Source organism: Apodemus sylvaticus, chromosome 4, assembly GCF_947179515.1.
Source record: "Apodemus sylvaticus chromosome 4, mApoSyl1.1, whole genome shotgun sequence".
In the NCBI taxonomy this organism is placed as follows: domain Eukaryota; kingdom Metazoa; phylum Chordata; class Mammalia; order Rodentia; family Muridae; genus Apodemus; species Apodemus sylvaticus.
The window spans coordinates 5,925,411-5,948,302 of NC_067475.1; the positions used below are offsets into that span (position 1 = coordinate 5,925,411).

The 22,892-nt window shown below is 45.6% G+C and overlaps 1 protein-coding gene across 1 annotated transcript; it reads left to right on the forward strand.

Annotated features, from left to right (window-relative positions):
• The first annotated feature begins 2 nt into the window (after positions 1–2).
• Tyw3 (tRNA-yW synthesizing protein 3 homolog) lies at positions 3–14,428 on the forward strand. Its single transcript, XM_052178866.1, has 6 exons — positions 3–271; positions 2,976–3,056; positions 3,808–3,906; positions 7,069–7,140; positions 9,745–9,878; positions 13,807–14,428. The coding sequence occupies exons 1-6, from the start codon at positions 98–100 to the stop codon at positions 14,000–14,002; spliced, it is 756 nt and encodes a 251-aa protein (XP_052034826.1). The 5' UTR covers positions 3–97; the 3' UTR covers positions 14,003–14,428.
• Positions 14,429–22,892: the final 8,464 nt, after the last annotated feature.

Genomic DNA, 22,892 nt, shown 5'->3' on the forward strand with positions numbered 1-22,892 from the left:
TGGTCCTCTCCGGCCACCGTGCCGGCAATATGGCTGCGCCCATGGAGAAGAAAGCGAATTCCAAAGCAAGAGAAAGCCGGCTCCAGATCGCTCGCTCATGGACCGCAGCGCAGAGTTCGGCCGATGGAAGGCACAGAGTCTGAGCAAGGCGGACCTTAGCCGGAAGGGCAGTGTGGACGAGGACGCGGCGGAGGTGGTGGAGCTCCTGAATTCGCGGGAAGAGTTTTTCACTACCAGCTCCTGCGCAGGCCGCATCCTCCTTCTGGACGGGGTGAGGTCCTGACCCGGGGAGCCGTGTGCGGTCGGGACAGTGATCTCGGTGACCTGTGCTTCCAAAGAGTTGTTTGTTATCTCCCTGGTACCCTTACAAGCGATGTTGTAATGCTAGTAAGACCTCCAAATGATGTCGGACTAGCTTAAGTGGCAAAAACTAGGAAATTGGGCTTAGAGAACGCGAGAGGAAAGTCTCTAGTCCCTTGGGTCACGCCCACCCTCCAACCGCTCCTACCTAGTCGCTGTCACTTCTAGATGGGCATCCTAAGGTTAAGGGCTCTCTGCCCCCTCGTGGCCGACTTCATTATTGCAGCCCTGGCCATTTTTAGCTCTATATGAAACTACTAGATGTTGAGCCCCTGGCTGCAAACTGTTGACTGTTAGAAAATGTACCTGCTCTCATCCTCTTCCTGTCCCACGAACAGAGGATAACTAGACAATATCGACCGCATAGGATTTTGAGTGAGCGAGATAGGATAATTCATTTCCAGCATTTAGCGTGCCTGGTGGCCTACATTGCTGGTTGAAAGTCGCTAGGTCCTGCTTCGTTAATTATTTACCGAGGTCCCGGATTAGCAGGGTCTGTTCATGTTTATATTGCTTCCGTCACTCACGCTCGTTCTGTTCATGGACAGTCTTGCTCACAAGCCAGCTGCCCACATCCCTTCTACCACTGTCCTGCCTGGGTGTTTTCAGACGAGTCTCTGAAACACTCTTGTCTCTCCTCCAAGCCATGTTACACAACACATACATAACACATTCACAGATAGATAGATGATAGATAGACATATGTATGTATATAATTTATTTATAAATGTATATAATTTATAACTATATATACATATAGTATATAAATATACTGAACTATAGTATATAAAATGTCTATAATGAATATATTATATATAATTATGATTATATATAATATAATTATAAATAAATAATATAACCTAAGTTTTATATATTTGCCTTTTTAAGCAGAATTTTCTTGACTAAATATCTGTGCTGAAACTTTGTGACACATTTCTTATTTTAGAAAATTCAAATTTATATTGTTCTGTACCCTGCAATCTTTTCCTCATTTTAACTACCTGCCAAAATCGAACTATTCTCTTCCTGGCTTTTAGTTGTTTTGGCTTGTTCTTCATTTAGGAGTGTCGGTTCTGAGAACTGCACTTAAGGTCTCGACCATGCTCCGCAGATGCTCTACCGCTGAGTTACACCTCCAGCCTCCTCCCTCCCCCCCCCCCTTTTAACCTCTATGACAGGATCTTTCGAAGTTGCCTCAGCTGATCTTGAACACATTTAATAGACTGAGAAGTCCTTGAACCTGTAATCCTCCTGCCTCAGCTTCTGCAGTAGCGGTTCTATAATGCTTCCCCTATATCCACATATCTGAGACTCGAGTCTCCAAGCTCCACTGTTCTGCCAGACGCAGAAAGAGGGGCAGACCAGGACAGGACCCACTGAGCAGAGACCGTTCGTTCTGAACTGTCTTATGACTCTCTCCGAACCTCTTTTAGTTTATATAGCTTATGCTCTGTGGCTATTGATTTTTACTCTGCCTTATTAGAAAAGAAGGAAAGAAGAAAAAATCAGGATGAGAAAAACATAGATAAGCCAGAGATATTCCAAGTCATAGTATGAGATTCTGTACATTTGTTAAATGTAAACCATTAATTTGGCTCTGAGGTTTTTATCAGCCAGCACAAGGCCAAATACCTGTTACTAAAGCCTAACCATAAAAACGAGTCATTCAGGGCCCATGCTTTCCAGTCCCAGAAGGTCCTCCAGAGCTCTGTGCACATGGCTATTTTAGAGACACAGTGACCTTCGTGTATGTGGTTTCTTGCCCTCACTTTGCAGTGTCTGAGGGAATGGTCTGTATATACCTATTAGAATTTGCAAAGAAGCAATGTTTAAGTCAGTGTTGTAATGATGATCTTTGATACATTGCTCCTTGCTTCTTTGCATATACAATCTACTTTAGAAATATCAAATATGGGGCTGGAGAGATGGCTCAGCGGTTAAAAGCACTGACTGTTCTTCCAAAGGTCCTGAGTTCAAATCTCAGCAACCACATGGTGGCTCACAACCATCTGTAATGAGATCTGGCACCCTCTTTTCTTGTGTTTGAAGATAGCTCCAGTGTACTTACATATAATAAATAAATAAATCTTTTTTTAAAAAAAAAGAAAAGAAGTATCAAATAAACTTCCATAGTGATGAGGAAAGTGTCCGAAGGAGTGCCCATCACAGGCGTCGGGGAGTGGTAGGTATTCCCGGTGTCAGCCACACTGTTCTACACCTCACCTTTTTTTCATTTTTTATGATGAAATGCTGCTAACATGTAAGTCCCTCATCGTCTTTTTCTTGGAACAAAAGCATGACCAGAGGGGCGTATGGCCCACAGTAAGTGTGCTCCCCTGGCATTCATAAGGCCTTGGGTTTCATCCCCAGCATCACAACACAAACACAGAAGCAAACAGAACGCACAGCCGTGTTTCTGAAGACACCTGAGTACTTTTACCAGTCAAGCCCTAAATTATTTGAGTTGACTTTTCTTCTAGGTTATCTTAACCCAAAATATATTGAATTATCTTCAGTAATCCTTTTGAGTACTAATTTAAGCATGCCCATCATATTATACAATGCAAATGTACTTACCTTGTTAAATTTTATAATTAAGTTGTCTGTCTTTTTAGAGCACAAACGGTCTTACAGTTCAGAAACAGCACTGCTGCTGGCTGCTGGTCACACACAAACCTTGTGCAAAACATGATATGGTAAGTTTTTAAGTTAACAAATGAACTTTAAAAATCCGCAGTTTAAATAACGAATAGAACATCCCCTTGTGTGACGGTGATGGATGGAGATTGTGAAGCTTGGGAGGCTTTTGCTATGTCCGCCCTGTTGGGTTGTAGGAGGTGACCGTGCAGACGTGTCTGCGTGCCTGCAGCTCAGCACGGGGAGTTTGGGCATTTGGCTCACTGGGTCCAAATCTTTCATTCAGCTCTGTTATTTAATAACTTTGCAACCTGATAAAAATTATAAAAGAAGAAGGGAGGACTTCACTCTGCATTGCCAGCTTCAGCACTGGAAATGTGTTTCCCATTCACCAGAATCTCTTGTGGACATGTTCACGGGCGTGCCCAGTGTGCCGTCTCTGAGCCTGGAGTGTTAGGTGTGCACAGGGAAGGTTGTGTCAGGCGGAGACCTTTCCCTCCAGGTCCTTGTGGAAGTCCAGCCCCATCCTATACAGAAAAGATGGAAGGAAAGAAGTGGGCGTGGAGAGGCATGGCTGGCTCGGGCATTCTCAGGTAGAAGGGCGAGGGCTCCTCCCCTTCATAGGAAACTTTAAGTACAATAAGCAAAGAATAATGTTTGTAATAAAAATGTCAAGAAGGCAGAGGACACGGATATCTCAGTGCGGGTAGTGAGCGGGAAAATGTCTAGGAAGCAGAAGGTGGGCGGGACGACAGGTTGACAGGACAGGATGCGACAGCTGTGTCTCATGCTGACCTTTGGTTCCCTCAGATGGCAGCTCTGAAGGGTGCGACCAGCGAAGCTGTTTTGAAGTTTGAACCTTTTATCCTCCATGTGCAATGCCGGACACTGCAGGATGCTCAAGCCCTGGTAAGACTTCAAGCTTGCTCTTGAGTTTAGACATCTGTCAGGCCTTGAGCCACCTTTTAAAATGATTTGATGTTGATTGATTCAGCTGATGTTTTGACTTATTGTCCTCATTTGTTTGGTTGGTCTAGGTATTTATGCCAAGAGTTAGGAGCAGGGACTCCTGGTAATCTCCGGGAAAGTAAAATGAGTGCCCACACATGGCCCTCTGCCCCTTCAGCTCCGTTCGTGTGACATTCACAGTGCTGTCTTTGGTTTTCCGGCTGAGTTCTAGAAGAAAGCTCCGGAACTGCATGTTTGAGGCCTCCCTGCTCTTCTTACACGTTCTCCTCACTGACATGTAGAGTTGTCTCATTGCAGGTGTAGTTTAGTAAGCACACGTATGTGCCACGGAGCATCTGGTAGAGCTTGTGCAGGTCCTCACTCACACGCCGCTCTGAAGAACTTCCTGAACCTATGACTGGAAAGGAAGAAGCAGAGATAGGCCTACAGCTGGGAAACAAGGATCCCAAGCAGATTAGAATGTTCCCAGGACACAATTTCAGAGGCAAGAAGGGACTGGTGTATTCACAAAGCAGAAGAAGCAGGGCATAGAGGGGAGAGAAAGATAGGGTCCTTTAAGGAAGAAGGCTGGTTGCCTTGTCAGGCAAGTGCTAGCTGCAAAGGCTTGGTGCACTGTGTTCTGAGAGCCTAGTACTGCCCCTGTTTAGTCAGGGCTCCCATAGTGGCCTCTGTGGGGTGGGGTGGAGTGTGGCGGCATGGCCTGAGAGGACAGCAAAGAACATGAGAGGGTGACAGAGTCAAAATGTGCTTTAGAGACACAGAGTGATGAGTTCACTCAGGAATCGGACAGCCTGGGGAAAGGAGTGGTAAAGGGAATCACAGCAGTGCCACAGTGTTGCACCACAGTGCCTCACAGCGCCACAGAGCCACAGTGCCTCACAGCACCACAGAGTGCCCAGGCTTCAGACATGCATCTCATCCTAGATGCCCATCTGGGATCACAGCAGAGCCACAGTGTCACAGTCACTGTGGAGGGAGTGGAAGGAAGCGGGAGCACTCAGACACGCTTTCAAAGCGTTGGTTACGACACAGGACTCCGCAGCCTGCGGCTTTGTCTCCCCCAGCCTTGGATCTGTCTTATTCATCTCACTCCAGAGCGTACCGCCAGTGCTGCTTAAGCTGGACCGTCCACATTTCAGTACTGTCTCAGGGTTTCATTGCCGTGAAGAGACACTGTGACCAAAGCAACCCATGTACAGAAACGTCTAATCAGGCCTAGCTTACAGCGTCAGAGGTCCTGTCATTATCATCGTGGGGAGATGCATGGCAGCATTCAGATAGATGTAGTACTGGAGACGGAGCTGAGAGCTTTTCATCTTGATGCTTCTGTAGGCTACCAGAAGGAAACTCTTCTGTACTAGGTAGAACCTGAGCATAGGAGACCTCAAAGCCCACCCCCACCATGACACACTTCCTCCAACAAGGCAACACTTCCTAATAGTGCCACTCACTCCCTGTGGGCCAAGCATTCAAAAACGTGAGGCTAAAGTGGCCACACCTATTCAAACCACCACACAGACCCAGGTCCAGTTCCCCATGCTAATCCCAGTGAAGCCCAGACGCTGTTGTGAAAGTCTAGCATGCTGACTGCATGTTGGAGCTCACTGCAGTGGAGCACAGTTGTGCGGTGCCTATGAGCACGCTCAGTGTTACCCAGCGTATCAGGTACCAGAGAAGAGTAGGAAAGGCCGAGGGGAGGGGGTCTTTCCAGAGTTTGTATTTATTCCAGGGGAAGGAGACAGGCAGTCAGAAGACAGTTTCTCCCTGGGGTAAGTGCTGCTTACCACAGGTCAGGGCACTGTGCTGAGGGCAACGGGAAAAAGCTTCAAGAAGGCAGCCAGCCGGGAGGCTTACCTGCAGAGAGAACTGCAGGGCAACAGGGCCCTGAGAAACCAGCAGGCAGGATATAAAGGCTGCTGTTGAGAAAAGCTTTTGAATATTCAGAGAACAGAAGGGAAGTCAGATGAGACAGAGAAGAAGGCAGGTATTCAGCCACACAGAACCTATGTAACCCTTGTGGTGTGGCGTTTGGACGCCCCTGCCACTGCTCTGTAAGGAAAGGTAAAGGGTGTGGATGGAAATGAACTCCTGGAGAAGTCTGAGCGAGGGTCATGAGAGTTTGAACAGCCTGAAGAGATGGAGAGCTGGGTATAGCTGGGTGTGATCTGAAGGTTGAAGGAACCTATGGTCTTCCTGCAATCTGAAGGGATTATATGTGGGAGTGGGGGATGGGATGGTTAGAAGGCTAAAAAGCTAGGGCAAGCTCACTTTGGACCCGGAGTCATTGGATGGGTGATGGTGTCCTATGTCAAAGCCTGGCTGAGTGAGAGATGGGTTTCTAATACACAAAGCACTGTGGATGAGTGATCTGACCCGGAGATGGGGCGTGTCAAGACAATCCACATGGTACCCAACACAGGGCACTGATGACATCTCAAAAGGAGAGCCACTTAGAGTAAATTCTCAATGCCTACACTTCTGATATTTGATTCTTTGTACCATAGAATGTAGTGGTAGCATCCCTGACTAAATGACCCCTTATATATCAGTGTTCCTGCCACCACAACTACCCTGTAATTGGGACAGTTGGGCACTCTCTCCTATCAGTGCAGAACCTCTCTAAAGGACAAAGCCAAGTCAAGAACCGCTGAGCTGAGGAACGTCTGTGCCGTGCAGTGGCAGATCAGAACCTGATACCAGGACCTAGAGTGCTGTGTCTTCTTACAGCACATGGGTTCAGGGTGCAAGCTCAGAACATCTCATGGTTGTGGTTTTGAAAGCATGCTGAGGGAACTGTTTCCTTCCTTAGAGAAAGCACTTCATTTGTTTGAAGTTTGCTTCTGTCTAACATGGTTTGGTCATCAGCCTTAGTTCACGGTCATGCGTCAGAAGTCTTTTCTACCCTCTTTTGGTGATGTTTCCAAGGCTGCTCTTGGGGTATGTGTAACAGGCGTTGTGATGTGTAGCAGGGCTTTGACGTGCTGTCTACACAGCCAAGCACATTAGTGATTTTGTAGTTATCTGTTTCTGCCACTTATGGGACACAGCCGAGGGCCTGGATAGTGGGCATACCAGAACCTAGAGTACTGTGTTTTCTTGCAGCACTCAGTGGCAGTTGATTCTGGCTTCAGGAACTCTGGCATCACCGTGGGAAAGCGAGGGAAGATCATGCTGGTAAGGTGCCGTCGGCAGGAACGGTTCTTAACTTCTGTCTTTTCTACCTGTGCTCCAGTTCCCAAAGAATGACTCTAAGAAGTTTGGGCTTGTTCTTGCTAGCTCACAATTCAGTTATCCTGTTTAAGCTAACTTCTACCATGTGGCTGGTTACTGTGCCTCAGCTTCCTATGTACAACTTCCTAGGGTCCAGGTGGTGGATCTTCCCCCTGCCTATCTCCCAGCATTCCCCCCTCTGTCCAGATGTCCCACCTTCTAACCCTGCATCAGCTTACAGGCCATTAGCTGTTTATGGACAGGTGAGGCTTCCACATAGTACAGAGACTCTCTCGACACAATTCAGTGAGTCTGACATGAACAACATTGCTGGGACTGTCTTAGCACTCCTGCCCATTTCCTCCTCCTCAAACGTCCTTACTGGTGTCTGAGCCCCGGGAAAAGTGGCCAGGCCCTTCCCGAGACAGGAAACCCAGACCTTGGATTCATGTCCGAGTCCCTGTTTTACTGGTTTACACTGCACTCTCTGCTTACTTTGAACCTGTTCCTTGCTCTACCAGCAGTGTCCTGAGTCATCAGGGATGATGGGATAAATGTGGTTGTGCTGCATAGAGAGATTCACAGCCATCAAGTCTTTCATATCGATAACCTCTGTCCACAGCTGTGCTTCACAAACATGTGTGAGCTCCGTAATGCTCACATCTGTTTGAGCCAAGTCCAGCCCCTGGGGAGCAGGTTCACCCCACCCTCTGATGAGCGATTGCATCCAGCTTGTTTTGTGTCACTGCATCAAAACTGAGTAGTGACATCCTGCGTGATCTGCAGAATCAAGGGAGCTTGGCATCTGTCTCTTCAGAAAATGTTTGCCGGCCCTTGATCTAGATGGCCCCAAGATCCTGACAGCCTACATTCTTTTTGTCCTTCCCTGGCCAAGCTGACCCACAGTAATTTTGCCCAGTTCTGATCTCTGTGGTGCTTGCTCTTCACACAGCACATGCTGCATCTGAGCACTGTCACATTCCTGCTGTTCTAAGCCCTCTACTCTCTGTATTTTTAACAAAGAGCCTATTTCCCAAACAGAGGTGGCTCTCAAAGAACCTAAAATATGACTAAACTGTAAATCAAAGCCTACACGCCACAACATATCAGGTGCCCGGGGGAAAAGTTCACACATTTCTTTACCTTTCTCTCCATGTTTCCCTGTTTCCAGTTAGTAACTGGTCTGATTGTATCTGCCTCTGTGCCTTTGCACCCTGGCCCTGGTCCTGAGCCAGCACCAGCATACGGCCCTCATTTCTAAGATTGTCTCCTGACAGGCTTCTGAGAGGTCTCCCCCAGCCCTCCCAATCTCTAGCCAGTATCGCCAGAATCTCTCCTTTAAAACACCAGAATCTCCCAGGGTTTTCCCTGATACTCATAGCCTTCAATGTTGTATGTGAGTGTGTATGTGTGTGTGTGTGTGTATGTGAGAGAGAGAGAGAGAGAGAGAGAGAGAGAGAGAGAGAGAGAGAGAGAGAGAGAGAGAGAGATGTTCCAGCCATGGAATCTGTTCTACCGCTGTAGCTGCTCTGACTAGAATATCCACTCTCTGGTTTTGTATCTGAGGAAATTGTCCTTGTCCCTGGGAATTCCTGTCAAATGCTTGCTTTGGTGTGGAGCCGAGCCCCAGACTTCACCAGAGCATCTGTCATGTTATCAGCATGTTTCACTTGTGAGTGTGTGAACACATACAAGGATTCATGTGCTTCTTCTGTCTTAACACCCATGCTACACTGTGATTCTGTGCAGTTGTTTATTTCTAAGCGGGAGCTCTTAGAGGCAGGGACCAGGCTGTGTGCCTCTGCGCTGTCTCAGCCACCGGGAAGCTCACATTCTTCAGTGCAGTGGGCTTTGTTCTGTTTGCCTCTGTGCTTTCCCTGCACCCAGTTCGGGATGCACAGGGAGGTAGCGGCTGAGACCATGCTGCAGGATGGAGGAGGCGGGGCTCCCGCTCGCTGTGCTCCAAGACACTCTTGGTCTTCCTTGAAGGCCCTGTTGATGTATCATCATCTATTTATGTTCTTTGAATCATGTGCTAAAGCTTTCTAAGCCATAGTAAGATTGAAAATATACAAAGTTTTTTTGGTTTGGTTTGGTTTGGTTTGGTTTGTTTTTTTTTGTTTTGTTTTGTTTTTTTGTTTATTTTATTTTGTTTTTTATTCTTTTTTTTTTTTTTTTTTTTTTTTTTTTTTTTTTTGAGACAGGGTTTCTCTGTGTAGCACTGGCTGTCTTGGAACTCACTCTGTAAACCAGGCTGGTCTCAAACTCAAAAATCCACCTGCCTTTGCCTCCCAAGTGCTGGGATTGCAGGTATGTGCCACCACACCTGGCTGAAATTGTACAAAGTTATTAAATTCTTTGATATCATCTCCTTCCCTGAAAAAGGATGTATAGACTGTCCTTGCAGAAGTCTGTTTCATCTCCTTTGGTTGGAGTTTGGTAAATTACATGAAATCAAGGGCCTACACGCTGTAATAGGAGGTAAAAGTTCTAACTGAGCCCTGACTGGGACTTGTCTCTCATCTTCAGAGTCTCTGCTCCTCACGTCTACACTCCTAACTCTTCCAGGCTGTCCGGAGTACACATGGATTGGAAGTCCCACTAACCCACAAGGGAAAACCAATGGTGACAGGGGAATATATTGAGTTCCTGGTAACTATAGCAAATCAGAAAATGGAGGAAAACAAGAGAAGAATCGGAAGGTACAGTTAATTATTTATTCCCATGTTACTCATATATGCCTGCATCGTACTTGGAATAGGAACGCATGTCCTTATAATCCAGACCGCTTATGTGATCGTATCTGTCCTATGGAGAAAAGGAAAGCGACTGAGGTCTCCAGTGGAACTCGAGCACACTGAGATGGGCGCCCGTGATTGCAGAAGGAGGCTTTGCAGAGTCAGGTAGAGGTGACCCCCAGCAGCACTGCTAAAGAGAGAGTCTGACAGTGGTGCGGACAGCTTGAGGGGAGCTGTGCTCGCTGCCCTGGATGCTGCCTAGACTCCTCCTTCCACTCTGACAGTGACCCCAGGCTAGCTCACCAACAATTTTCTCCGTTGTCATGGAGAAAATCTGAAATTGCCTCGCTGGTCAACTGCAAAGGAGGCTGGATTCCAATTCACATCCTCTACTGTTGCTTTCCAGTTGGACCTCCTGGCAAATGGATGAGCATTTTTTAACAGTGTTTCTATAGATGCTGCCTGCCTTCTGTATGCAAGCAGTGCCACTCAAGTCCCCTAGGCAAGCTGTGTGTGTGTGTGTGTGTGTGTGTGTGTACATCTGTGTGCATGACTGTATGTATGTGTGTACATCTGCATACATGACTATGTGCACATGTGTATGTGTGTGCATGTGTGTTTATGTGAGTGCATGTGTGTATGCATACATGTCTGTGTTCATGATTGTGTGTCTGTAGTGAGTGTGTGAGTGGGTGTATATGCATGTATATATGTGAGTGCACGTGTGTGCACGTGTGTGCATGACTGGGTGTGAGAGGGTTTGCATGTGTGTTGCATGAGTATGTATGTGTACGTACATGTGCGTGTGAATGAGCCAAAGCCCACTGTTGTAGAGGTCAGATGACAACTCTGTGAATTACATGATTTTGAAAATCAAGCTCACCCCATCAGGCGAGTGTGACAACTTCCTTTACCTCTGGAGCCATCTCACTGTGGCCCACCAGTACAAGTTGTACATTTCCAAGTTACAGAGCGATGGGCATTTTTATGTAACTTCCTTTTTTCTTTCTCCCCACACTTTTGGAAATCTCACATTGCATCACGGCCTGAGTATCCCTCAGTCATTTTTCTTTCCATTTTCACTGCCTCTCTATTAAGACCTGTGCAGTAGCCTCTCAGGCTGGTCTCAGAGCAGGATGTAGACAGGATGTCTGTCTGTCTGTCTGTCATGTCTGCATTGAGGTCAGAGTCATGTCCTTATCCTGGAGAAGAGCCTGTGGCTTGGCTTGGCTGCCTGAACCCCCTAACTACTTAAGAGATGTCCAACTGCAGCTAAGACAAAGGTGCTGTGACAGCAATGACACTGAGTCTCCACAGTAGCCTGGGTTCAACCCTGTCCCACCAGATCATTCAGCGCTGCTCTATCAAGTCACTGTTGTATTTTGATTGTGTCATATGTAACTTGGGGGAAATGCCACCTCAAAGAAAAGTTGCCCATGTCATTAAATAGCATGTAGGCCTCAGTGCCTGCTGTGGGCTCAGAACAGGGTCCTTCTTCCTTTGTCACTCACAACTCTGAAGCCTGGAGTACCTAGAGCTACTGAAGCCTCCCCTAGGGAGCTGTGGGACCTGTACCAGACTGGGGTGGGGGAGGGAACAGCTGATTCCTGACTCGAAGTGGTCATCTCAGCACGAAGCACACAGATCCTGGTTTAGGAAAACTGACGATAAATCCTGGCCACAAAGCATGGACAATCTAACCAGAGCAAAGCCCTCAGGTCGGCAGCTGGCACCTGCCCAGCTGCCCAGCAGACATGAGCTGCACTCGGACGCTCATTGCCACACCTGACTGTCTGCCGGTAGACTGGGGCTGCCGGGTTCGCAGCGCAACCACGCAGGAAGCAGCAGTTCAGATTCTCCTGTTTTCTGCCCTGAATTTCAACAAGTTTATAAATATAGCACAAGATCAACTAACTCTACACCTGGCGAAGTTAATTGAGCCACGCTCACCAACCATAAAATCAAATTATGAGTTAAATCCATTGACTCAAAAATGTGTTTTGAGATGATAGTTTGCATGCCGCTATCAAGAGAGCAGGCTCATCATATAAAATCAGGGAAAAATTAAAGAAGGGCAAAAGTGTCTTAAGATCCTGATTACAAGAATACGTGTGAATTCAGAGTGTGCGAGCAAATTAGGGCTCCTCAGGGAGCAGCCAGATGCAGGCACAGAACTCCTGATCCTGGGAGAGACGGCTGCCAGCCACGGGTGGGCTCGGGAGGGGCAGATTTCTAAAAGAATTGGGAAACCTCAGCCCAACAAATAGCAGTTCATCAGCCACAAATAGTTCATCAGCAGCATGACAATTGAAGTTAAGAGTTAAAGAACTTCAAAATATTTGTGGGAAATATATGTTATCTATGTGCATATGTGTATCTAAGTATGATTTAAGTGTGTATGGCATATGCACATGTGAATAGGTATGCATACATATGTATGAGTGTCTGGTCACATGTGTCATATATGTGAGACTGGTATGTGTATATATGTTGTATATGCACATGTGTACCAGCTTATGTATGTGTATGATATTTGTGTGATATTGCAGATGACTCAATTATGAGTTAAATCCATTGACTCAAAAATGTGCAGATATGTATTTGTGTGTGTGTGGGGGGGGGGTATCTGTCCTGCCCTATCACTCTTTGCCTTATCCCCTTGAGACATGGCACATCACTCAGCCTGGTGCTAGGATGGTGTCAGAAAGTCACCATAGCCCTCACTCCGGGCTCTGCAGCCACAGGCCACTCATGAACCTTTTACATGGGTGCCAGGATCTGAAGTCGGGTCCTGATGCTTATGCAGCAAGAGCTAGTACCCGCCGAGCCATCTCTCCTCTGGCCCTAAAATAGTTTTAGTAAGAAAAGGTCTTGTTCCTGTTCATGCTTGTGAAAAGTAGTTCCCACGCCTGTCTCTCTGGGAAGGGACTCAGCCAGCACAACAGCCGAGAGCCTACAGTGTCTGGAGCCAGGCAGGGCGGTCCAGGGAGCATGGCCTGCTTTGTAAAGAGCCGATTTGGAGACTGGAAAAGACAGGGACTGACAGACACTGTAAGATATTTCATACATAACAACTTCCAGGTGGAAAACTCGAAGTTTGTAGGTCTGCCTCTGACTACAAGAGGAAGGGTTTCTTTGTCTGTTAGCAGGAGGCTCGGACCTGGATCCGACAAAGCCATGTGGCCCTGGGTAGAAAAAAATTAGCCATGTTCTTCTTTTCATCAGCAGTGTAATAAAATATTAAATAAAACAGAATAAAGGGCTGGATATATTGGCATATAATATTGTTAAGAATAAAGAAATCAGAAAGGCAAAGTAATTGAATCTGTTTCCAGCGGTTGGTTGATTTTTTTTTTTTTATCTTTATTACTGTGGTGAAATATATAAGAAATTTACCATTTTAGCCAATAGCATTACATACATTCACATGGTTAGTAGCCATCATCATCCGCCCCTAGAGCCTTCATCCTCCTGAGCAGAAACTACATCCACTGAGCGCCGGCCGCTCCCCGCCCTGCAGCCCTCAGAACACCCCCTTCTGTGTGTGTGTGAACCAGGCGCAGTAGCAGGTGAGACTGCAGTCTGTCCTGCCTGCCGTGCAGCTGCACTCTCCTCTGTTTGGATGTGGTGGGAGGAGCCAAATGTCCAGAAGAAGGCAAGCAGTTAGCGGGCCAAGATGGAAACACGGTGCTCCACCAGACCTGGGTCTGCGAGGCTGGCTTCACCCGTTAGTGCTGCCCTTAAAGAGCTGAAAACACAGTTTTACAGTGACAGAGGCCAAAAAGGTGCAGTCGGTGGACATTGTCACACTTCGAACAGAGGACCAGTTTGAGGTTCAGTCATTCATTTTCAAAATAGTCACATATGTAACCATATATTTAATTCCTTACAGGTTTTATACCAGCCTACAACATGCTGTCAAACAAGAAACCATTTCAAACTCACATTCCAAGATCAAAGAGAAAAGTAAGAATAGGAGGAGCCCAGGAAAAGCACGTGACCCATCTACCACTGAAGACCCTGGGAGGGAGCTCTCGGGTGGCGACAGCCTGGGAATCAGCACCACACTCCTCCTGGGAGGCGACTGAGACTTGGCACAGTGTCGGCCCTGGTACCTGGTATACGGCTGCTCTTTACAAGAGCGTCAGGGTTTGCCGAGGGCATCAACCCTGCAGGAGGCAAGAGTTAATTTCTCTATTTTAGAGAAACGTAAGTGTAAATGGCTTTTCAAAGTAGCTTTGTGTATGTTTGCTCTCTGAAGACTTTTTTAAAAACATATTAGGAGTCACTCTACGAATAAACTTAAAACTTCTTGTGTCTGTTTCAAATAGGAAAAGCAAGATTAATTCTTTTCTGAGGTAGCCTCAGCATCATGCGTGTTTGAGCAGGAACTGTGGGAACACCTCACCCCACCCCAGCTTTCTGTAAGGGGAAGGTCAGTTTGCATTTCTCACCACGGATGAGGTTTCCTCTCGCTTTGGCCTTGTGAATAAAAGTAATTGATACACATGTCAGTGTTTGTTCAGGAAAATACCTGAGCCTTCTTTCTACTTGGTCTCTCACACCAGAGCTTCCTGCTGGCAGCCTCTGAGACACGTGGGTGTAGCCTTTTCTAAGCTTGCTTGAGAATGATCACTAAGCCACAGACATCCCCGTAAAACAGAACACGTGAGCTATGACAGCTTGAAGGGTCAGAAGCCCTGGACTTGAGTTCCAGCATCACGGGTCCTATAGCAAATCATTCCATTTTGTGGGTTTCCATTTCTTCTGCACAAATTCTAACACCTGCTGTGTTCACACTTGAGGGCTGACTGGGCCAGGTAGAAAGTGTGACCAGCAGTAGTCGATTGCAGCATTATATTTTTGCTCATTGAAAGGAAAGGTGGCATCATTGTTTTCAAATGCACCAGTCATGAAGATGACATTGACAGCATCAGGGAGCATCATGGGAGCAGAGGACATCTCCAGCTTTGGCAGCAGGAGCCTGAGGCAACTTGTCACATTGCTTCCATAGTCAGGGAGCCCAGGGGATGGTGCCGCCCACAGCAGGATGGATCTTCCTGATTAAACCTCATAAAATAGACACCAGAGGCATGTCTGTCTCCTGGGTGATTCCAAATCTCACAAGATTGAAAGAATTAACTGTCACGTTCAACCTTTGTCAGTCTGATGTCCAAACACATTACTTTTTAAACTTTCATTAAGATGTATTTTACTAGTTCTGGTTATGTGTTTATGGGTAGGTTTGAGAAGGACGCCCTAGAACAGGCAAGGGTGATCCGCTTAACACAAGCACATCTTTTAAGTCAGGTCTTTCCAAATATTGGCAATCTGGAAATGAGGGTTAACCGTAACTCTCATCCTTATTGTTTTAAATATGTAAGTAAAGTCAATCAACAGCATTTTAGAAACCGTTGCTAACAGACTTACTCCAGATAGCATGAAGAAAATCCACACGAGCAGAGGCTGTAACAGACCTACACTGTAGACTTCTTGTGGATTCGTCAGATGAGCAGGGACCTCTGATACTGTCTACGATCAGAACAATGCTGTTTTCACTGTGGTGAAGGGCAGGGCAGGCAGCCCTGGGGCTGTGTGCTGCTGTGTGCTTGAGCCGTGCACAACTTGCACTCTTGAAACTGCGGCTGCACATTACATATAAGCATATACAGCTCGGCTGCCAGGTAGGGGGCTGGGGTAAGGAAAGGAACCTTACAGTCTTAGAATGTCTTAGGCTTGGCTTCCGAATTACTGAATAAAATCAAAAAGATCTGCCAGACAAACAGGCAGGAGTGACCACATGTAAACAGGACAGCCAGCAGGGGTGCAGGGGGCACCCCGGGAAGGGACCTGAGCTGCAGTGACCGGACTATGGGTGTTAGCCTCCGTACTAGCAGGAATTTCCTGCTTCCCCCTGGGGTAGTCATCCATCCCCAGGTTTGAATCCTCCACGTTACACAAGCTTTGTTTCTGAAGTTCTTGGACCAGACATCATCCGACTCATGGCCAAGCAGACGTGTTTCTTTGGCTCACAGGAAGCCAGCTCTACATAGTAGGCAGAACAGGTGCTTTGCCCCTCACACGACAATTTAACTGTCCTGTCCTCATTGCAAAAAGAGGGAGGGCACTGGTTCCTGGAATAAATGTTGAGGGACTCTGAAAAGTGACCACTGCCTCCTTCCTGTGATGGATGCCAGACGTGACTTTAATTGAATTGGAGATGGAGAAATAGATCTAACACTGCTACGTAAGGAAACCAATCAAAATCTACTCCGATTCCACCATGGTGCTTTACACATGTGGGTGTGTCCTAACAGGGATTCAAATAGGCACAAATGTTAATGTGTTAAAACCCAGTAAAATAGTTTAATTTCCTAGAATTTTGTCTGTTCTGTTGTGGTAAATATCACTTGGGGTGTGTCTCCCACCTTATTCTCAAATAAAAGACACAAAACCTTTATACTTATAATAAGTCTTAAAAACACTTAGAGCTGGCCAGATACCAACCCTCTGTGCTATTTTGTCTATTTCTCTATCAATAATCCCAAATTATCACTTGCCACATTTCACCTTGACCTCTCCTGCTCCAGCTGGCCAACCCTGACAGCCATATGCTCACGATCTACCTACCCCATGGCGCCTTCTTCCTTTTTCTGACCCTCCCCATGCCAGGGAACTAAAGACCCAGTACCTCTCTTCTGCCCAGCTACAGGCTGTCGGCATCTTTATTCAACCAATAGCTTTAAATTAAGGTGCAAGATTTGCACAACGATCGCTGGTATAAGTGAGAATTGAGGCACTAGACTTGTCTTGAGGCAGCTAGACCTTAGGATACAGCAATTAGCATTTCAATACATAGCTACAAGCCAAACCTCAACAGTGTTCAAGTGTTTGTGAAGTGAATTCATTCATTCATTCATTCATTCATTCATTCTAATAGACTTTTTTTTCCTAAGCACTTCAGGTTTACAGAAAAACTGAATGTGCAAATGTGCCCCCCCCCCCTACATTAGTATCATACTCCTGTCTCTGCTGACAAGCCGTGCTGTGAGCCTGCTATTACCCAGGTCTAGTTTGAGCAAGCCCTTGTGGCTCCTCACCTCTGCTCTCTCCTCCTGGAGCCTGGATTCATCCATCAGCCAAGTTCTCCCTTTTTGCAGGGTCTCTGCATCCCTGAATCACACCCTCCCTTTATCTCCACTGGACACCTTTCGCTAAACCATCTACTTCTTCAGCTTAGTCTAATCTGCTGCCCTCCTAAGACTCAGTGCTAGGAGTGTCTTCCCTCCATGCTAACACATTCCTGGGAATCCCTGATGATTTTGCTAACACAAACTTCACACATCTTTGTATCACAGAAATGACTTCCTCTGTTGTACCAAGAAAAATTCTCACTACTACACAGTTTACAAGCCTTGAAAGGGAAAAGCAACATCTCTCTCAATAGCCAGATTTTTATCTTGATCTTTATGTGTGTGAAATAATAACATATGTCTAATTATTAGTGTATTTTCCTAAGTCGTTATTGAGCAGCTACAATGTATCTGTTAGAGAAGACAGAATCCAGGAGCAGCCAATAAATCTCCCTCAGACACCATCCCCTCCCACCCTCACAGCTACAATGTATCTGTTAGAGAAGACAGAATCCAGGAGCAGCTGATAAGTCTCCCTCAGAACGGACACCATCCCCTCCCACCCTCACAACCCTTTACTTTGAGTAAAACCATCAAAGACAGCAGAGCCTGGAGGATCACAGCTGAGGCAGGAGGACCGCTCCAGTTCGAAGCCAGGCTGGTTTACACACTGAGTTCCAAGCCAGCAAGCACAGCATAGACAGACTGCCTCAAGCAAAAATAAAACCAAATCAAGAGGTCAGTGAATACTCGCCCAGGATCCTTGCAGAGTCTCCAAGAAGCCTCTCTAAGCTGCTTCAGAATGCTCTGTCCTTCCTGTGCCCACTCATGTCCTATCTTTAGGAAGGCACAGAAGTGTGCCTAGACTCTCAGGCACACAAACCAGCCAGTCTCTTGGCAGTTAGCCACACAAACACGGCCCAGCATTGCCCAGCTACTGAGGACAGGTAGCAAGGAGACACTGCTTCTGTCACATCTTCATTCTGTATCCTATCTTCATTCCTGGTTAGCAAATACTTTGTTTTACTTTATAAATTGTTTTTGTGTGTGATTATTCAAGAGCATTATTTAGTTTACTGATTACTATTTATAAACCTGGAGAAGCTTGATAATGCAATTAATAAAATCCAAGCCCTAGGCTAACAGATGAGGCACAAGGTCACTTGGTAGCTGCAGAGTATAAGCTAGCCTTTGTCTCCGACTGAATGTACAATCTCCTGCACCATCCCGTCTGTTCGGACCCTTGGTCCTCGTCTGCCCAAATGGTGGCGCTGAGGAGGAACCAGACCTTCAGGTTCTGGAGGCATGCTGGAAGAGGTGGAGTACTGAATGGGGGGGGGGGGCAGTTATGGATTATAGCCAGGCCCTGGCTCACACCCTTTATCTCTGGGATGAGAGACATCTCAGCTACACACCCCAGCCATCATGGAGCCTGCCACATTTCACCATGGTAAGGTGTGTCCCTTTAAACTGTGAGCCACAAAGGGCCTTCCCTCTTCAAGTATAGCCTTCCGCATCTCAACTTCCCGCCAAGAAAATAACCAATGCGGACAGCTCTTCTCACAAAAACTGGCAAGATCTCCAGAACCTAGAATTAATTCTAAGATACACTTTGTGATTAACGGTGGCAAGGCCTCTCTGATTATTTTTCAGCAACCCTTTTTAAATTTTTATATTGAAATCATTTCAAAACTGAAAAAAATCAACAATCAGAGAATCTGCATGCCCCTCTCCCATGGAATGTTGATAGTGTACACCCACGTGTATAATCAAGTGCGTGTACACATCTCAGAATATATCCAAGATGTAGCTCTGCCTCTTCATTTTGAGGGAGGACCCATTGTGGGTCCTCAGGCTATCCTTGCACTCTCTGTATAGCCTTCTCATTCTCTAGTGTCACAGAACTTATAGAATGAATATATATATTCATTCTATAGGCTGCAGTCCAAACTAACTCAGCAATGGCCATGTGAATGGGAAGTTCAAGAATAAAGCACTTGCTCAGTCCCAGGAGGCTGGTGCTTCAGCGTAAGCTGGACTCCTGAAGAAGTAGGTTCCAACAGATGCTCTGGAGAGGAAGCGCAAGCAGGCAAAGAAGAACGAACTCTTCCTTCTTCCATTATCCTTATACAGGCCTCCAGCAAATTAAAGGTGTGCCTCAAGATCTGGATTAAAGGTGCGTATCTATCTAAATTAAGAGTATGTGTCATCCTATCTCAAGATCTGGATCAAAAGCTTGTGTCTTCCAGCCTCAGGATCTAGGTCACAGGTATGATTCCATTTCTAGATTGTAGTTCATTCCAGATATAATTAAGATGACAAACTTGAATAGCCATCACAACTTCTTCAGTCTCCTGTCTCTATTTCCTGGACGCTGGGATTAAGTTTGTGTCATGGCACCCGGTGAATATGGTACTTGGAATTGAACCACGCATGCCTCGAGGATGCTAGGCAAGCACTCTCTGTGGGGGAATATGACCAGGAATCCCCGTGGACACCAAAATCAGTGGATGTTCCCACTCCTGTATAAAATGGCATTGTATTTTCATGTGCCCATGCATGTCTTCCCATAAATGTTAAAACACATTGAGATAGCTTATAATGCCTTATACCCTATAAATGCTTACAGAATAATAACAAGGAAAGGTCTTAGTGATCAATACAGATGCAATTTTTCCATATCCTACCGATGTGGATAGCCAACTGTGTTTCCTTTAATGATATACTTACATGGCCAAGACCTGATAAAGTAAAGTTGACAACTGTGAATAGCTGAATAAGGACAAGACCTGCACAATAATACCACCAGTTCACATGCCAGCAGGGGTGGGGAATTTAACAAGGCTCCACCCTACATTATGAGCAACAGGCAATTAATGGCTGTTAAGAGAGAATCAGTCTTCTCCAGGAAAGAAACCCCTGGTGGGTTATTCAGTTTCCAAGCGCCATTTCTAAGCACATGAACATATGAGCAGCTCTGACTAGACTCAGCAGGTTGTAAATATGTAGCAATAATAACTAAAGAAGAGAATGTGAAGTTGAGAAGGAGTGGGTGTGGGGGCAGGGGAGGAGCTGGGGGCTGGAGATGGAAATGATATAATAAAGTACTCATGTATAATTCCCAGAATATAATGAAAAATGCTGGAAAGAGGGAGTTGTGAACTTCTACACTTAGGAATCTATAAATACCCTATGTTTTTTTTTTTAAATCAAGTCCCACCAACCTGTGTCTCTATGGACTGACTCACAATCCATATCCAAATCAGTTATTACATAATTGCTTCTTTATTTCTTTTCCCATTATTAGTTGGAGTTCTTCCTTATCCCATGAGCATGTACATGCATGTGTGCTCAGGCACACACACACACACACACACACACACACACACACGCGCGCGCACACACGCACACACACACATTCATGTTTGTCAAATGTTCTATTCAATGATCTAAGAGTCACTGCTGTTACCATCTACATTAATGTTAACGTTGCCCTGGGTGTGGCCCGCAGGAGTCCCCAGGTCGCCCCTGGGTGCTCTCCAGGTGTTCTTGTCTTGCTCATACAAGAAGACTCTCCAGGCTCATCTTGTGACTCTCCAGCCCATGTGTCTGGCCCCTTCCATATTTGTGCATCCAGGTTCTGCATTTGTGATAGTGGGTTATTTTATATATAATTATGAAATTGTTCATCATGAATGATAATTACTAGCAAATGATCATCATTCCAAGGCTGTACCTTATAGCTCACCTCACCGTCAGGACACACTGGCAGGGACGCCTTCCGCTTCTTTCTTCTCTATAACATGGCACCAACAACCTCCCGTTAAAGCCCTGGGGTGTTCCAAAAAAAGAAAGAAAAGATGAAAGAAAGAAAGAAAGAAAGAAAGAAAGAAAGAAAGAAAGAAAGAAAGAAAGAAAGAAAGAAAGAAAGAAAGAAAGAAAGAAAGAAAGAAAGAAGGGAGGGAGGGAGGGAGGGAGGGAGGGAGGGAGGGAGGGAGGAAGGAAGGAAGGAAGGAAAAGTAGCCGGGCAGTGGTGGTGCACACCTTTAAATGGTGCACTTAGGAGGCAGAGGCAGGCAGATTTCTGAGTTCAAGGCCAGCCTGGTCTACAGAGTGAGTTCCAGGACAGTCAGAAACCCTGTCTGGGGCGGGAGGGAAGCCCTGGGGTGTTGTCTGTCCATGGCAGCTTTAATGACTAACCTCTGCTCTCTCTCCAAGGCACAATGGGACTGAAATAAACTCCATGTATGTCTTTAGAGAAAATCAACTTGGAGAGATAAAAAATCTTAGTGAATTTCCTTATCTTAACAATAAGTTCCTGCCTGCTGCTGGTGGAATGCCTCTAATCTAAATTAAAGTTATAACAGAATTCTCTCCTTTAAAGTTATTTTCTCAATGGTTTATCTTTAGCTTAAAATTTTACATAGTTACAAATAAATTTAATTCTAATATTTGAAATGAGACTTCTTAGCTAGACAGTGGTAGCAAACATCTTTAATCCTAGCACTCAAGAGACAGAGGCAGCCAGATCTTTGAGTTTGAAGCCAGTCTGGTCTACAGAGAGTTCCAGGACAGTCAGGGATACACAGAGAAATCCTGTTTCCAAAACCAAAGCAACAACAACAACAAAAAGAAAACAATAGGTTACTAAAGCCACCTGTTTTGTCTGGGTGTTGTTTTTGAATGGCCAAATTATCAATGCCTCCCACAGCAGCAAGAATGGCATCAGAGTGGAGTTTAATTAACCAGTTTTACAAAACAGAGTGTGCAAGAACAGGGCATACAGAACGTCGACTAATTGTCTACATTGGCCACCAGGTGGCAGAGTAGCACACAGTCCCAGAGCTGCCTAGGAATTGCTGGTGAAGTTCAAGAGCTTGGCTGTGTTTTATTTACAGTCCTAGAATATTCCAAAGGTTTATTTTCCAAAAGACATTATAAAGCCAACTTCCATTGTCTTTTGTAAATAATGATATGTAAAATAATTATATTTTAGTCATTTAGTGTTTTAATACTAAAATAAATATAAATATAAATATTTATATTATAAATAATATAAATATAATGCTTCAACGCCTACATTTAATAATCCAATCTAAAAATGCACCACTGTCCATTCCAAATAGCCATTCTAAGTGCTTGGGTGTGGGTATGTGGTTTTGTGGGTGCAAGTGTCCATGTGCTGACCACACAAGAGGTCAGCCTCAGATGTGTTTCTTAACACTGTGTATTCTGTTTTGAGATGGGGTCCTTCACTTGGCCAAAAGATCACCAGTTATTCTAGGCCATCTTGCCCGGGAGTCTCCAGGATTCTGTGGTCTCCACTTCCCTAGTGCCTGCTTTTTTTTACATTCTTGCTAGAAAGCAAATGCTGGACTTCCTGGCTGTGGGTGAGGCACTCACCCTGTTAACTGAGAGATTAATTTAACTGACCCTCCTGATAATTTTTGATATCTCAGTTTCAAGGTTCTTTGCCACACTGGTTTTCTCTGAGATTCTAAAGCTGAAGTGTGAATAGTTTCCTTTCCAAATCAACTAGCAATGATTATTCCAAGTACATCACAGCTAGAGTGTAAGACTAACTGTTGTGGCTTGGCTGTATGAAAGTGGAAATTAACTAAGAGAAACAGAGGGGGGAGGCTGCTAAGAAACCCTGCCCTTCCTGTAAATATGTGCGATCAAATGATCAAACACTGAGGAACCGGCAATGATTTACCTCCTTGCTACTGCTACTAAGTGCTAGATGGAGCTCAAAGAAGATCTGGCTCGACCCCACAATCTCTAGCTTGCACGTTCCATTTAAAAGACAAAGGTGTATTTTTGCTAAATATCGCATTTGTATTTT

Bases quoted from the DNA above. Each gene is read 5' to 3' on its own strand.
- Tyw3 (XM_052178866.1), top strand. From the start codon at position 98: ATGGACCGCAGCGCAGAGTTCGGCCGATGGAAGGCACAGAGTCTGAGC. The intron at 272-2,975 runs GTGAGGTCCTGA...CTGTCTTTTTAG, and splicing joins GCATCCTCCTTCTGGACGGG to AGCACAAACGGTCTTACAGT. The intron at 3,907-7,068 runs GTAAGACTTCAA...GTTTTCTTGCAG, and splicing joins TGCAGGATGCTCAAGCCCTG to CACTCAGTGGCAGTTGATTC.